General features: G+C 50.8%; 1 protein-coding gene across 1 annotated transcript in view; it reads right to left on the reverse strand.

Annotated features, from left to right (window-relative positions):
- Positions 1-13,774, reverse strand: part of LOC106745122 — a 26,657-nt gene extending 12,883 nt beyond the window's left edge. The window contains exons 1-2 of the mRNA XM_014620406.1: positions 13,760-13,774; positions 13,207-13,312 (exon numbers count right to left, since the gene is read on the reverse strand). Coding sequence (XP_014475892.1) covers positions 13,207-13,312; positions 13,760-13,774 — 121 coding nt within the window. The remainder of the gene's footprint in view (positions 1-13,206; positions 13,313-13,759) is intronic.
- Between the last annotated feature and the right edge of the window lie 278 nt (positions 13,775-14,052).

Consider the following 14,052-nt stretch of genomic DNA (forward strand, 5'->3'; position numbering starts at 1 on the left):
GGGGAAGGGAAAATACTCGAAGCGCGGGTCATCATCGGTTACTCTTTGTGTTTTCTCCTCTGTATGGAAATCGAAGTGAAATATTTAAAACAGGAGAAACCTATTCCTATGGAGATGGAGGAAAAAAAGATAGGCGGGGAGTAAGATGGCGTTGCGTTGACGGGCGCGATAAAAAGATCGTATGATCAGTCACAGAAGTAGGTTGCGACACTTGTTTTCGATGAGTTTCGCAACGCGTCTCGCGTACAATAGGAAAATGCGTCTCCCGAGAATTACCAAAGGACTCGATGATGGCCGGTGCAGCCGGGAAGTTGTTTACCACTCGATATCGCGAAATGCCGTGTTGTTCGTATTAACCGCAAGATGAACCCAATTTATTCTAGCTACTGTCTTGAAACCAAGCATCTAAAACATATTCGCAAAGTGTTCGTGATTTGGAGAGATTATCTCGAGTCGGGATTTATCTTTCAAAACTCATGTCCAAAATATTGTATCTTTTTCACGCAAAATGGCTGGCTTTATATATCGCTGGGGGAAACATTTTAAATATGTAAACACACTGAAATTATTTTGTGCCTTGGTTCGTTTAAAACTTGAATACTGCTCTATCGCGTAATCTCCATATTACCAAATTGATACGACCGGGCGTGTATGAACACAAATTTTTGCGTCTAGCGAAGAATTATCATCTCGGCACACTCACCACCACCCCTCGGTCCCACGTAAGAGAATACATGCGAATTCAGCGATGATAATTTCAGGACATCCCGGTATAATGAGGGCGTATACTCTCGCACGAGGCGCACTGACGACGCTCGTCGGTTTATTAACCGCTGGCTTCAATATCGCGTTTCAAATGCGTCGTAAAAGCGACGACCGACGGTCGACGACGTGCGTTCCGAACGGAGGCCCGCGGCGGTTCTTCATAAAACTTTATCCTCCGTCGTAAAGATCGATGCGACCGGTTATCCCTTCGGGGTAAATGTGCGTATCGATTACTTTGTTTTCGGAGGCGGAGTAACGCGCGGAGAAAATAGTTCATAAGAAATTCATTTCACACAGCACACACGGTCGAGTGTGCAACAACTTGTTCTTGTCTATCGCGCGAGTTCTGTATTTTTTGCAAATGCCGATGTTTTCATTTCTTTCCCCTCATTTTCTTTTCCTTTTCTCTAGACGCCGCAATTTCTACGTTATCGATTTTCTCGTTATACGCCGATGATACACTATCTGTATCTACCTGCTGGAAGAACCCCCGCCGGTCTCATCGTGTTCTTCGCCGATGCGCAATTATAATACGACCGGTTTCACTAATTTTCACTTTTACCATAATCCGATCGGACGGAATAATATACGTTTTACGTACATATTCGCGGGGGGATTTATCGCGTATAAACCGCGAAAATTACTTGTGCTTCGTGAGTGTGGATGCGTTATTAAATGCAGGCGCATGCAAGCGGGGGAAGATTGACCGTGACGTCGGACAGACGCATCCGTTTGCGTCGCGAATCTACTCGTTTGAACGCACCCGGGGTTAAATCGATGGCTTAATTAAAGGGCGCGCCGCGGTGTATGGCTCAAGGACCTCCTCCGCATTTACATCCGTGCATCCTATTTATCAAATCGCGAATGTTACACTAATCTCGCATAAGGCTGCAGCTGTATATACATTTCAACGGCGACGACATTTCGGCCGAACCCATCTCGCAATCTCGTCTCGACAAGACATTCGTACGGGATTACCTTTTTTACACGGGGATTCAAATTACCGCACGGGGAAAAAAGAAGCAGCTCCCGCATCTAAAAACAATCTCCTAAGATAAAAATTAATCGTCCATAAAATACAACTGACATTTATTTAATTTAGCCGATTCTCCTCGACCCCGTGCCCAGTTTTTCGATCCCGCAGCTGAAAACTAAATCCGGCAGCTAAATTTCAGTTGTGCATCATACGTGACAGTTAATTCCTTTTTTTCGTGCGCCGCATTATCATTAGCATCGTCCGCTGGAATATATTTGCCGTTTGAAGTTGCCGCAGTTCCGGCAGAAACGCGGCGAGACGTTTCGAGTTGAATTCTTCCGAAGCCCCGAAAACAGGAAATCGAGTTCGCCCGTCGAGCGCGCTGCCGGAGCCGAGCGACGATCTAGCCGGGCTCTGATCGTAGACGACTTCAGCCGAGGATTCCAGCGGACCCGTTAATTACACGCGAGGACTTTCACTCGTGGCCGAACGATAAAAGAAACGGATCTTTCCAAAGCGTACAACGACGACGACAGCGACTACGACAACCGGTACCCGCGTACCACCACATTGACGCAACGCTTTTGCAGTCGCCGCAATTTCTTACGGGGTGACGATGTTTACGAGGCGACGCGTAAATAAGAGCCAACTCTTCCGGGGTGAATAAAACCGCACGTCGTCGTTGTCACCGACGACGAGACAGGCGACGTTCACCCCGCGGGTAACTCTCTTCAGCGCCACGAGAGAGAGGCTCTCCTTTCATTTCATCGTGGGAACACGAGCAATCGATGTATCGGCCGCCGCGATAAGAACCTCGGATTTAGCCGTACCCTCGCGGCCAGCGAGGCTCCCACGGAAACGAATGTGGCGTATCTCGTCTCGTTCCGTCTCGCGAGCGAACGACGCACGGAAGCGTGAAGAGTAAGTAGCCGGGAAAAGAACGGAAAAGTCATACGGTCGCGCTCGCGAAACGGTACCGCGTCCCACATGGAAACGAGTCCGCTCGCGAAAAACTACGGTAGCCGTCGTCGTCCTCATCGTCGTTTCTCTTTTCCCACACACTTCGCGTCTCTACGATTCATTAATTCATCATTCGGTCCCGAGAGCGTTCCTCGGCGACGTCGAAACGAAACGCGCGCGCGGCCAAATAACGCCGGAGGATTCCCTCGATTTAGAGAGCGCGCGCACGTTCTCGTCGAGGTTGTGCGGAGCCGCGCGGCTAAATAGGCCGTGACCATTCGGACGACTTTCTCTCGCAGTCGCAATGAGCGAAGACGTCGACGCTGCGAAGAGAGAGAGAGAGAGAGAGAGGGAGAAAAAAGATCGCCGGCGTATTTAGAACGAACGCAGCGCGGGAGTTTAGCGTCGGAGGAGCCGCTCCGAGTCTCGTCCTGTCCGGATGGGATCGCGTGGGTGTCGAGGCGAGGTGTCGGTCGTTCCTTTCGCCCCCGGAACGGAGGAAATCTACGCGAAAACGTAACTCGCTAGATACAATCTCGGCCCGAAAGCCGGCGTGGAAGAGCGGCGGGGGATATCGATTCGGAGCGTTGCCGCTCCGCGTTACGTCGCTCGCGCGAGAGGAGGAGGCTTTTTTATCCACGCGGTATTATTATTTCGAGCTAATGCGAGCTTCCTCTCTCTCTCTCTCTCTCTCTCTATCTTCTATTTTCTCACCGGGCATTGCGCTAACTATATCGAAAAGAGAACGTAACTTCCCTCTCTCTCTCTCTCTCTCTGGCTCTCCGCTCTCCGCTCGCTCCGCTCAAGATTCCCTCGACATCCATCATTTTCGGACAATTTGCCGCGAGACGCCGCTACCTCGAGCGGTGCTCGAAGCCCTGAGAGGGGAAAGCGCGAGTCATCGTCAAAAAGCACCAAAAAGCGCGGCGTGATATTGCCACTTTGGTCTCCGCGCGTAGCGCTCGAAATTGACTCGACGATAAGAGCGATTACAAAAGTTCCGCGGGGCCGCGATGGTACGGTCGATGATGAAGTGTTTCAATTTGCATAGACCGCAATAGACTCTTTCACGTTGCAATACTTTGTAATAACTACCCCCTTCCCCCGTCCCGTAAGCCGAACAGCGTCGGTAACTGGGGAAGGAGAAAAAATGGAACTTCGTTTCAGCTGGAGGAAAACGCGACGCGCGTCTTGCGAACCCGATCGCGAGCGAGGCGAGCCGCACGTCAATAATATGAATACGAATCAACGACGGCGATTTGCATAACATTCCGCGTGTAAGTACCGTTGCCGAGTCGCAATACGCGGCGCACCATCGAGAAATTATTTGTCTGCGCGATATCGCGCGCGCGCGTTCTCTTCGCCTCGAGAGTAGTCGTAACTCTCCAGCTGAAAACAAATGTGGCGCGCCGATACAGCGGGATAAATATCTCGCGTGTCTTATCAGTCGCCTGAGGACGTGCGAAAACGAAAATAGCGCTGAGAGAGAAGCGTCGCGTCGTTGTCGTCGTCGCTCTTCGTCGCTCTTCGTCGCTCCTCGTCGCGATTATGCGCGGCCGTTTCGAAAATAATCGTGGAGCGGCTCGTGAAATTAACGAAGGCGGAACTGCCGCGTAAATTCGCTCGCGACGAGTCCGCACCGCGACGTGGAATGTGCGTCGCGCACTATGTCGCGCGATCTAGGTTTAGCGACATTAGGACACGGGCGTGAAAGGAACGTCGTCGTCGCCGACGGAGACGTTGTCATCGTCGTCGTCGTACGCTCGCTTTCTCCGAATCGCCGATTTCGCGAGGCAACAACACACCCCCGCATTATTCGCGTCGCAACTCGACGCGCCACGGTGAGCGAAGGCGGTCGCGCGAATAATCGCCGCCGCATGCATCACCGATCAAGTCGCGGTCTCGCGAAACCCGGTGTCCCCGGAGGGCCGCGTGAGATAAAGTGAAGGATTGTCCCGGACTCGGATTGATAATCCCACATTCCTGTGACCGGCACGCTTATTTCTCAAGTCGTTCCATGTTTAAATATGTATGGGTGGGTGATCATTGAAAATGTTCACGTTATTTGCAAAACGATACAGGACTTTTTTTTATTCAGAATCACCTAATCTACAAGTATATGGCTATTTTATCTTGCGACAGTGTCAAGGTTCAATAAACAGATACTGATATCTGTCGCTAAGAACAATAATTGTCATATACTTGTAGATTAGGCACTTTAAACGAAATAGCTCTTTATCATTTTATAAATAACACTGTATATTAAAATATATATATATATATATATATTTCTTTTTTTCAATTGAGAATTTGTTGTATGCGGAATTGGGAAACACAATAAACCGGTAGGCGCGAAATTTCCATTTTCTAAAACGTGATTTAGATGGATCTCCGCTTTGACAGATGTGGATTTCAGATCTGGAAATTAATTTTCATTTCACCGGCTGCACGGTTTTTCCGCGCTAATAGACGTTTCTATTGTAATTGTCAACACGATCGTAAATCGAATTGAAGGAATATCGCGGTTCAATGTTTGAATGACGCGCCTGAAACATAGCGGATTCGTAATGCATGAATATGCAGTAAAAATGCGGAGTCATCCATATTTATTTCAGTGCTCGCAGAGAGAGAGAGAGAGAGAAAAGGAAAGGAAAAGACGGAGAGAACGCAATAGGTGGAGAATCGCTGGTGCTTTTAAGCTCTTAATTGATTAATTGCGAATGATATATTGCGCTATCTTCTGGGCAAACTAATGGGATGCGTTCCTTTTAAAGGGGAAATTAGTGGAATGGAGTGCTCGGCTCCGAAATGTTCATAAAATATTTTCCCCTCGCAACGTGTACGCTACCTACGGCTTTTTGTGCAGTTACGCAACATCCTGCGCGCGCACACATACCCAAATAATTATATAATTTATATCATATAACAGAGAGAAGGATCTCTCGTTAATAATCAAGTTCCAAGGGCAGCGCAATGATTTTTTGTCGCTGCCGCGATAAGCGCGTGTCTGCGGCGCACGTGAGAGCGCCCGAAATGACAACAGACGAGCATATTCGCGGATTCTTGACCAATCGAATACCTCCGGAACTATCCGGAACAGCTCGCCCGCGACCTTCCGCAAGCGCGCGAGTGCGCGTTCGTTCGTTCGCTCGCAACGCCGCTACGGCGACGTCGCGAGACACGGCCTCGAAATTCGCGCAGCGGCCGCCACGCGCGCGCGTTAAGGATTATACGTTTACTTTGTTGCCCGCAGCCCGCCGCGCGCCATAAAGCCACATCAATACACGGCAATCACGCTAAGAGCAGATGTTATCCCCACCCGACGCGGCGCGCGTCTTCGCCGCCGACTCGAGCACTCGAAACGGGTGGTGGATCGGGAGGCGACGAGGCGTGGGGGATGAATCGGCTACCCCGCCGTTCGTTCCTACCACCACCACCTTCCCCGGCTTCTGCTGCGCGCCAGCGCGCTCGTACGTGCCGCGCGTAGCCGATGAGGACACACCGAAGAGAGCCAATACTGCTCGCGATCGCCGAGAGCGAGTCGTCGCTATCGTAAATATTTCCGTAGCCTCGCTACGCGCGGAGGGGGCGCGAGCGTGTCATCTTATGGTATCGCGCGTGCCTGCGCGACACCGAAGCAACCTTGCACGCTGACATCGCGGACGTATCTCTCTCTCTTCGCTTCTTCCGAGCGAATTAATACGCTGACGCGAGGTCGCCGACGAAGGTTGAGCGCGCGCGCGGCGTCTCGTCGGAATATCGCTCCGAGGCGAAGTTTTTCGCTCGCGACGCTCCGCGAGTGCCGCGAGAATCCTCGGCATTAGCGCGCGCGGTTGGTATTTGAGTCATGCCCCGGCTCTATGATCCTTTTTATATTTAAATACGCCGAGAGGTCGCGCGTGGAATGAGAAAGCCGACGGTGATAACACGAACGGGCTCTCTCTCGCCGGTGTGTCTCTTTTCAGCCCGATTCGCCTGTTTCGACGAGCTTACGCGCGAGAGAGCTCCCCGCTCTTCCTCTCTCGTAACTCGGACACAGGGAGTCGCAGGCAACCGATGGACGATCCGCGACGCGATCGTAAATTAATGATCACTATCTTCGCTCTCGGCCTGCCTACCCTCCGCTGCATAATTCACCCGCTCGATTACTTCCTCCTTCTCACCACCGGCGTACCACCCGCCGCCCCCTGCGCCACTCTTATGTCACATTGTTATGATTATTGCATGCCAACTGCCGCAACGACACACGACGCGGCACACTTACACACACGCGCGCACACAGTCCGACGCGCGGGGATTACCTTCTGAAACATCTGTAGCGACCGGCGTTAATGATTATATCTGAAATTCCACCGGCACCAGAGCGTGGCGCGTTAGCTATAGCTCGCACAAAGGTAATCACTTCCATCGCTCGGTCTCGTGCCACGCTCGGCGCAGGTAGGTGTGCGTGCGTCGTACGTGTGTCGAGTCGCGCGAGCGTTCGGCGGAGGTGGCGGTCGAAAGAGAGAGAGAGAGGGAGTGTGTGTATATCAGCGGCGAAGGGTGAGACGCGCGCCTGTGGATACGACCGTGTAGGTAGGTAGGCTCGTGACGTCACGCGTTCCACCAGCTGGTCGGGAGAGACAGAGATAGAGAGACACGCGTCGCTGGCCTCCTTGTTGCCATGCTCGTGTTTCTCTCCGTAACGAAAAGACGAGCAGGAAAAATGAAGGGATCACGAGAGCCGCGAGTTTTCGGGGGGAGGACAAGGCAGGAAGGGTGGGTACGCATGCACACATAGACGTACATACACACACTTGCGGTCCTGCGACGAAACAGCAGCAGCAGGCAGGTACGAGAGGCGTTCGAGATTCTTGTAAGCGCGGCGGCGACGGCTTTACAAAACATGCGGGGTACACACGGCGGTATCTCGAGAGCTAAAGCGGAAGAGAGGATCGGAATTTATGACAGTATAAAAATTCCAGATACCGAGGAGAGTTCGAAGTCTCTCTACGGGCAAGTACGGGGTCCTTGATCGCAAGACGGTCCGCGTATAATTTGCGTTTATACAATTTTTGTGCACCCGCGCCCACCTATGTGTCTGTGTGTGCACGCGCGTGGACATATTTAATTTTATAAGTTTGTCGAGGGTCGTTAAGATCGAAAGCATAATATCGCGTTTTACGCCTCGACCACCCACCGTCACGCACGTCGGCACATGCTAGCGACGTTCTCTCTCTCTCTCTCTCTTTCTCTCGCTCCGGCTTTTATTTCTGTCCTTTTTGTAAAGAAGCAATTTACCGATTTCGAGGGTTGTTTGCCCCGGCGAGAGAAATTAGCCGGTAACGTACGGGAGAGACTGAAAATTGGCCGGATACGAAACGCGTACTTCCGTCTAAGCACCCGAGTTGTAATTCTGCCCGGGACTTGGCGGGTTAAAGAGGTTGCGGAATCCCATGAGTAGTTTCTTATCGACCTGTTTTAACTTTTACAGAGTTAACTAACTCTGGTTAGCACGAGTCGCCCTGTCTCATTCTGGGTCACAGTCGAGCTAGCTATAGATAATGCAGATCGCGAAACACACAAAGCCCTCGGTTAGCCCCGGCGGCCGGCACTTATCGATGTTGTTGGAATTTTACTTCGTCCGACGAACTTCACCGGTGCACTATTCTTAGCCTGACCCTTAGTATGCACGGTGTTCCACATGTGGCACGCTCTAAAAACTACATTCAACTTTCCGACGCCTCGACGAGAGATCGTATTCAAACGCGCTCGAACGGAATCGCTTAATCTTCGAAGAGTAGCCTTCTTCTCTCTTTCTCCCCCTCTCTTTGTCCGAAAAATGCCAAGAGTGGTTTTTCACTGCACGTGGCTTCCTCTCATTTAAATACACAGACAGATAATTATGCATACCAGAAGCATTACTCCCGCTATACGAAAGAGAGAGGGAGGGAGAGAAACATTTTAATAGACCGCCTTCGTATATTTGCATTAACGCATGCCGAAACCGTTCCTCGCCCTCCCCCTCCTCAATTCTAAAATGAAGTTTTCGACGAGCGTTCCGTAAGCATGCATCCAGTAAACTGCGTGGAAAAGTATTCTAAGCCTAATAAGTGACCGTGTAACTTGCTGGAAGTTGATTATGGCTCACTTGGAGCGTTCGTAAGAAGCAGACGCAAGTGTTCGGGAAGCTTTCCGCGAGCGGTCAGTATGCACACACGTAGGAAAAAAATTGCCAGCATCCGGGATCACCCAGCTCCGTACCACGTTCGACCCTGCTTAACCTCGATAATTGGACGGCAAGCAGTGAGTCCAATGGCTATGACGATGTATATCCTTGTGATTCGTCATTACATAATATATCCTTACGGTGCTAGAACTAACATTCGACACGGGAAAGCGTTCTCGAAGCGAACAATTACACGTCGAGGTAGCGTGCGGGAAAGCTTGCGGGGATCATCAATTGACGAACGCGAAGCAGCGAGCGAACGTCCAGAAAGCAAATCTCCCAGGTTGGTCTGAACGGTTCCGGTGGAGCCATAATCAGCTTCCTCCCGGTTCACTGGAAACTTCTCCGAACTTCCTTTCGCTTCATTCTCGACCTTAGGCCGAAAAACGAGAAGCAACCCTGCGAAGTGACGGCCCTCCGTCTCCGATAACCTACCGGCGATTATCGCGAGACGGGAGAATCGGGCGGATTAACGAGAGCGGGACCCGTTTCTCTATTTTTTTTCAACGAGGTGTTAAACGGGGGCTCTCTTTGTCCCAGCTAGCAATAGCGTAACCAAGAGCGTTTCATTCGATTCCATCGACTGGCGGCGCGTGTCATCGCATCCCTACGAATATCCCCGCGATAGTCATTCCGCACCCGTACACACCGCTGCGGCGGTGTTCATATAGTCGAATATCGGGGCCAGGCTATCTCGTCCATCGCAATCAGACCCATCGATAGTCACGGGCGCGCGCGAGCGGTCCGGTCGCTCGTCGTCGTCCGGACGCGGCGGCACGCTCGATTCGCGTATTATCCCGCGTCGACGTGCGTTTCAATCCGCGCGTGTGTCCGAGGCGATCGGGTGGGGTTCGAGGGGGAGGGGGAGAGTGTGTGGGGAGCAAGAGGGGAAGGTGAGGTTCGGTCGCTTTTTCGCTCGCCTATCGGCTGTCCCAATCGATCGCGGCAAATTACACGGGGGGATACGCGTATCTCCCCGTTATTGTTGTCAGCATTGTCAGTGAATCTCGACAGATCTTCGGATTAATGATCGCCAATTACGGCATTACGGCCAATTACCGGCGTAATTGGCCGTGATGCTGATAACGCGCGCGAGCGATATTCTTTCGCGCGTTTCTAAGCGTCCGTAAGATAAGTCTCGCGCGACGCGCCCAGGATAACGACGTGGCCGGGAGAAGACACCGGAGAGCATCGAGGATCGTATATCGAGTGTACGCGCGCGGTATCGAGCGAAACGCCGAGGGACGTCGCGAGACGCGTTCCTCTAATCATTCTACTACACGTATACGGAAAAATGTATTACGCGCTTTCGGAAAAAAAAGATTCAATTTCGCCGACGTGTCACGGACTCTTGTCGCTTGCCATTGCGTCGGTGGCGAGAGAGAGAGAGAGGGGGGGGGGCGGAGGGAGGGAGTTAAAAGTCAGCGGAGTTAAACATTAAAACGGATTAATGTTACGCACGAAAGTCGCAAAACAAAGACCCAGAGCGAGCTTGCGAGAACGAGTGGGCGCGAAAGAGAGAGAGAGAGAGCGTAACCCTTTTACGATCGGCGACCGGAATCTGTCCGCGTTTTAAACGCGATATCGCGTGATTAAGCAGAGTTTTGTAATACCGAAACATACAAAGTACGTCGAAAATGGCTTGATAAATTACGAACGGCGGTAATATATTTCGAAATACCGTGCCTTCCTCATATGATAATGCACTCGGCTCGCGCTGTCTATATGTGGGTGCGGGGGGGGGGGAGCTGTGTGGGGGTTCGGGGGTCGTGCGAATATCGATTNCCTTAACCCCTCTTTCGCGTTGCGAAACCACCGATAGGTCTTCCCGAATTTATATGCGGGTTTTTCTCCATCGTCCCCGAGCTTCCGGACCGTGCGCGTGTACGAAAAGCTTTAATTCTCCAAAAGTGACGCTTAATGTATATATCTCAGGTGTTCGTTCGAACTTGAGTGTATTTAATCCCGATGAGGTAAGCGACAGCCTGATAAAAGTCGATCGCGCTGCATTATCGTCGTGCGGTCATTTGAATTAACGCACGGACCGATAAAATTGACGTTTAATTTCGTGCCGAACGCGGAAATAACGCGAAAGCTTGTTGCGACGGTTAATTTAACAAGGTTCTGATATTAATTAATTAATTAAAGTTACGTCACGTATGTATTCATCCACGAGGCTGTCCCGGCTTAACTCTTTAGTGAAATATCTCGTGTGGCTCACACAGAGCAAGAGAGGGGAGGAGGGAGGGGATCGGAACACACACATTATTCCGCGTTACGGCCAGTTTCGCTCGCAACACGAGCTATAAAGTATCGGAAAACGACTCGGTAGCGACCGATCCCCGCGGTCTCCGATACAAAACGCGGCTTTCGATCTGTCAGAATTCGCGGGTCGAGTGCGGCTCGCGGGGCTCACCTTTGTTCGTCGCGCGCCCGACGCGTCTCGCTCGCGACGCACTTTCGCGACAAGCGTCGCAACGAACCACGACGGTTATCGCGCTTCTGAATTTCGGAGCCGACGGAGTCCGGAATCCCCTAAATGACAAGCATTCGCCGACGTCGCTGATCCCGATAATCGTCCACGCGCGACCTATGACCCCCGTTCTTGTCTTCTGCGCCTCTGAAAATTGTGAGACGTCGTGTTGACAATTTTTACGAGCCGAGCGCGACGAGAACAATCGCGGGCGTTGCGACATTCGAGAATGCGACCACGTTATCGCGATATCGCTCTCATACTCGATATTAATAATTGCGTTATCAGTCCTTATCTCAGCTTCTGAGAAGCTCTCGGCTCGCTTTCAATAATATTAATATGTACGTCGAAATCGGCGTGTAAAATTGGAACAACCGTTTTGCTCATTTTCGTAAGAACGCCCGCGTGAAAATTTCGATACATTCCGCGTAGAAAATGATGAACATGTGAAATGTATTGAATTTAATGTAAAATTCTTTACTGCGTATTTGATCACCCCCAACATTTTCCTGAACATTTTCTCTGGTTTCCATTTTACGTTACAATTGAACAAAATATATGAAACGCTATAGATATTTACGCTTTACGAGTGCACACACGCTACGCGCGTGCTATTAAGCATATTAAGCATATTAACATTAAAAATATAACTCAATTTATTAACTTCCTAATCCGATATTCGATCGAACTGTTACTCGACTCTAGTGATTACAGGCGCACGCGATATGAAACAAGTAACAGCGCACGGACAATCAGCGAAAAAGAGGCTTCGTTCCATGTGTGGGACAAGAAGAATGGCATTCCGAATTAATGCCATAGCGGGATATCTTATTTTCAGACAACTTTGGGTATATCTCTATAATCGGAATCCATGCTCCCTATTGAAAAATCTCGGAAAATTCCTACGCGGGATTTTATTTCCGCGAGCGTATATCGAAGACGGACTCCGAGAAGCTTGCTCCGCGGATTTTCTCTTACGTTTTTCTCCTTTCATCGATTAGTATGTAGCCTCCTTTTTTTCCCCCGTGTAACGCAAACGCGTGACGTAATTCGAGTCGGTAATTTCGCCTCCTTCCAGTCGGTTACTCGCGAAAAGTTAAAGTTTTATGTAGGTAAGCTAATAAGTGGGATATAAACTCCCGGCCAGTTAGAAGTTCGTTCATGCCCGAGATCGTTATTCCGAACCCTCGTGTCATATATTTTTCCTCCTTAACGCCGGAATCGCCGTAATTCTATTACCGCGCGCGCTTGCTCTGCTGGTTACTTCCTTCATCGCGTCGGCAGTGTATTGTGATAAGTCGCGAGACTGGCCGATCGACCGGCTGTTCGCGCCTCCTCGAGCGCTCCTAACCGTGCCGTTAAAAATATTATATCCCCATATTATAGAAATCCCCCCGTCCCCCCTTGCCTGCCTGTTATTATCTCTCCATCGAGATTGTTGAACATATCGTGACAAAAGCGCGAGCGTAGCCGCGCGCATTACGGCTAATTAAATCATGCATTCATTAAATTATAGTCGCGCACGCCTGAACGCGCGTCCTTCGTTGACCTCGTTTAGAGCATACGACAATTGCACACGATTTCGCGATACAAATAATTCCTGGCTGGCTTACGTCGTCGCGGCTCTTACGTAGTATTCGCCAGACGCGTTGTTGTTACACGGACTTTCTATCAGCTCTTATCTCGCAGCCAATTATATCGAGTTAATGTTTTTCCCCTCTGCAAAATTCCGACGGCGCGTCGGCGCAACCTGCGACCGTGCACGCGTCTACCGTCGCCAATTAAGCCGACGATCGATTTCCGTCCCTTTGAGATTCGATTTACCTGTCCACGAAACTCCCTCGAACTCCCTCGAAGTCCAACCTTGGCGACAACCGAAGCTCTCCTTCCCAGCCAAAACTCTCCGCGTTCGCGGGAGCGCGATTTTTCTCTATTCAGCCGCACGAGAGGAGGCTCGAGATCGACTGGAGGCTGTCCGGCCGACGAGCGACACGCACGTAACGCTTCGAAGTGAGGAAACGTAGCAGACGACGACGACGATAACGCGTCATCGGCGATGACGCTAAACGGACGTCGAATTTCCACGAGAAGGCGCATGTCATCATCGCGTGCGCCACGACGTGACGTAATCGCTCGCCGGCGTAATTGTTCCGGCGCGCTTACTTACTTACGCCTTCGATCTAGGCGCGTTTTCCCACCGATACGGCATAAGCCGAAGCGGATCGTAAAGCCGAATAGCGCACTTTGAATATACTTCGGGCGGCCACGAGACCTCCTTTGGAACCGTGCCACGGCGCGAGAGTGCCTTTACGCTCGCTTGGCTTGCCGCGCGCGCGCGCGACCCGACGACTGCCGCCGCCCCGCCTGCAATTATTGCCTCCAAGCGCTCCATTCTCTCATCCGTCGCGTGTCTGGATTTTCCTCCAACGAGTGTTTCGCAGTTCACTTCTTCCCCCCCCCCCCCCCNGTAGAAAACAGAGTCTGGAGACGTCCGAACTAAAACCTCCTCAAAATGGCGTGTATAGATAATAGATATAGATGAATAAGTGAATAATAACGGAAAGACGTGTCGTAGAATTGTTAGATAGTTTTTCATGATTATAGAAAACGTAAAGAGAGGGTAACGAATGACAAGATATTTTGATTTGATAAATTAACCTTGCTTTTATC

This window comes from Dinoponera quadriceps, unplaced genomic scaffold (genome assembly GCF_001313825.1).
Source record: "Dinoponera quadriceps isolate SergipeBrazil2010 unplaced genomic scaffold, ASM131382v1 scaffold1425, whole genome shotgun sequence".
NCBI lineage: Eukaryota > Metazoa > Arthropoda > Insecta > Hymenoptera > Formicidae > Dinoponera > Dinoponera quadriceps.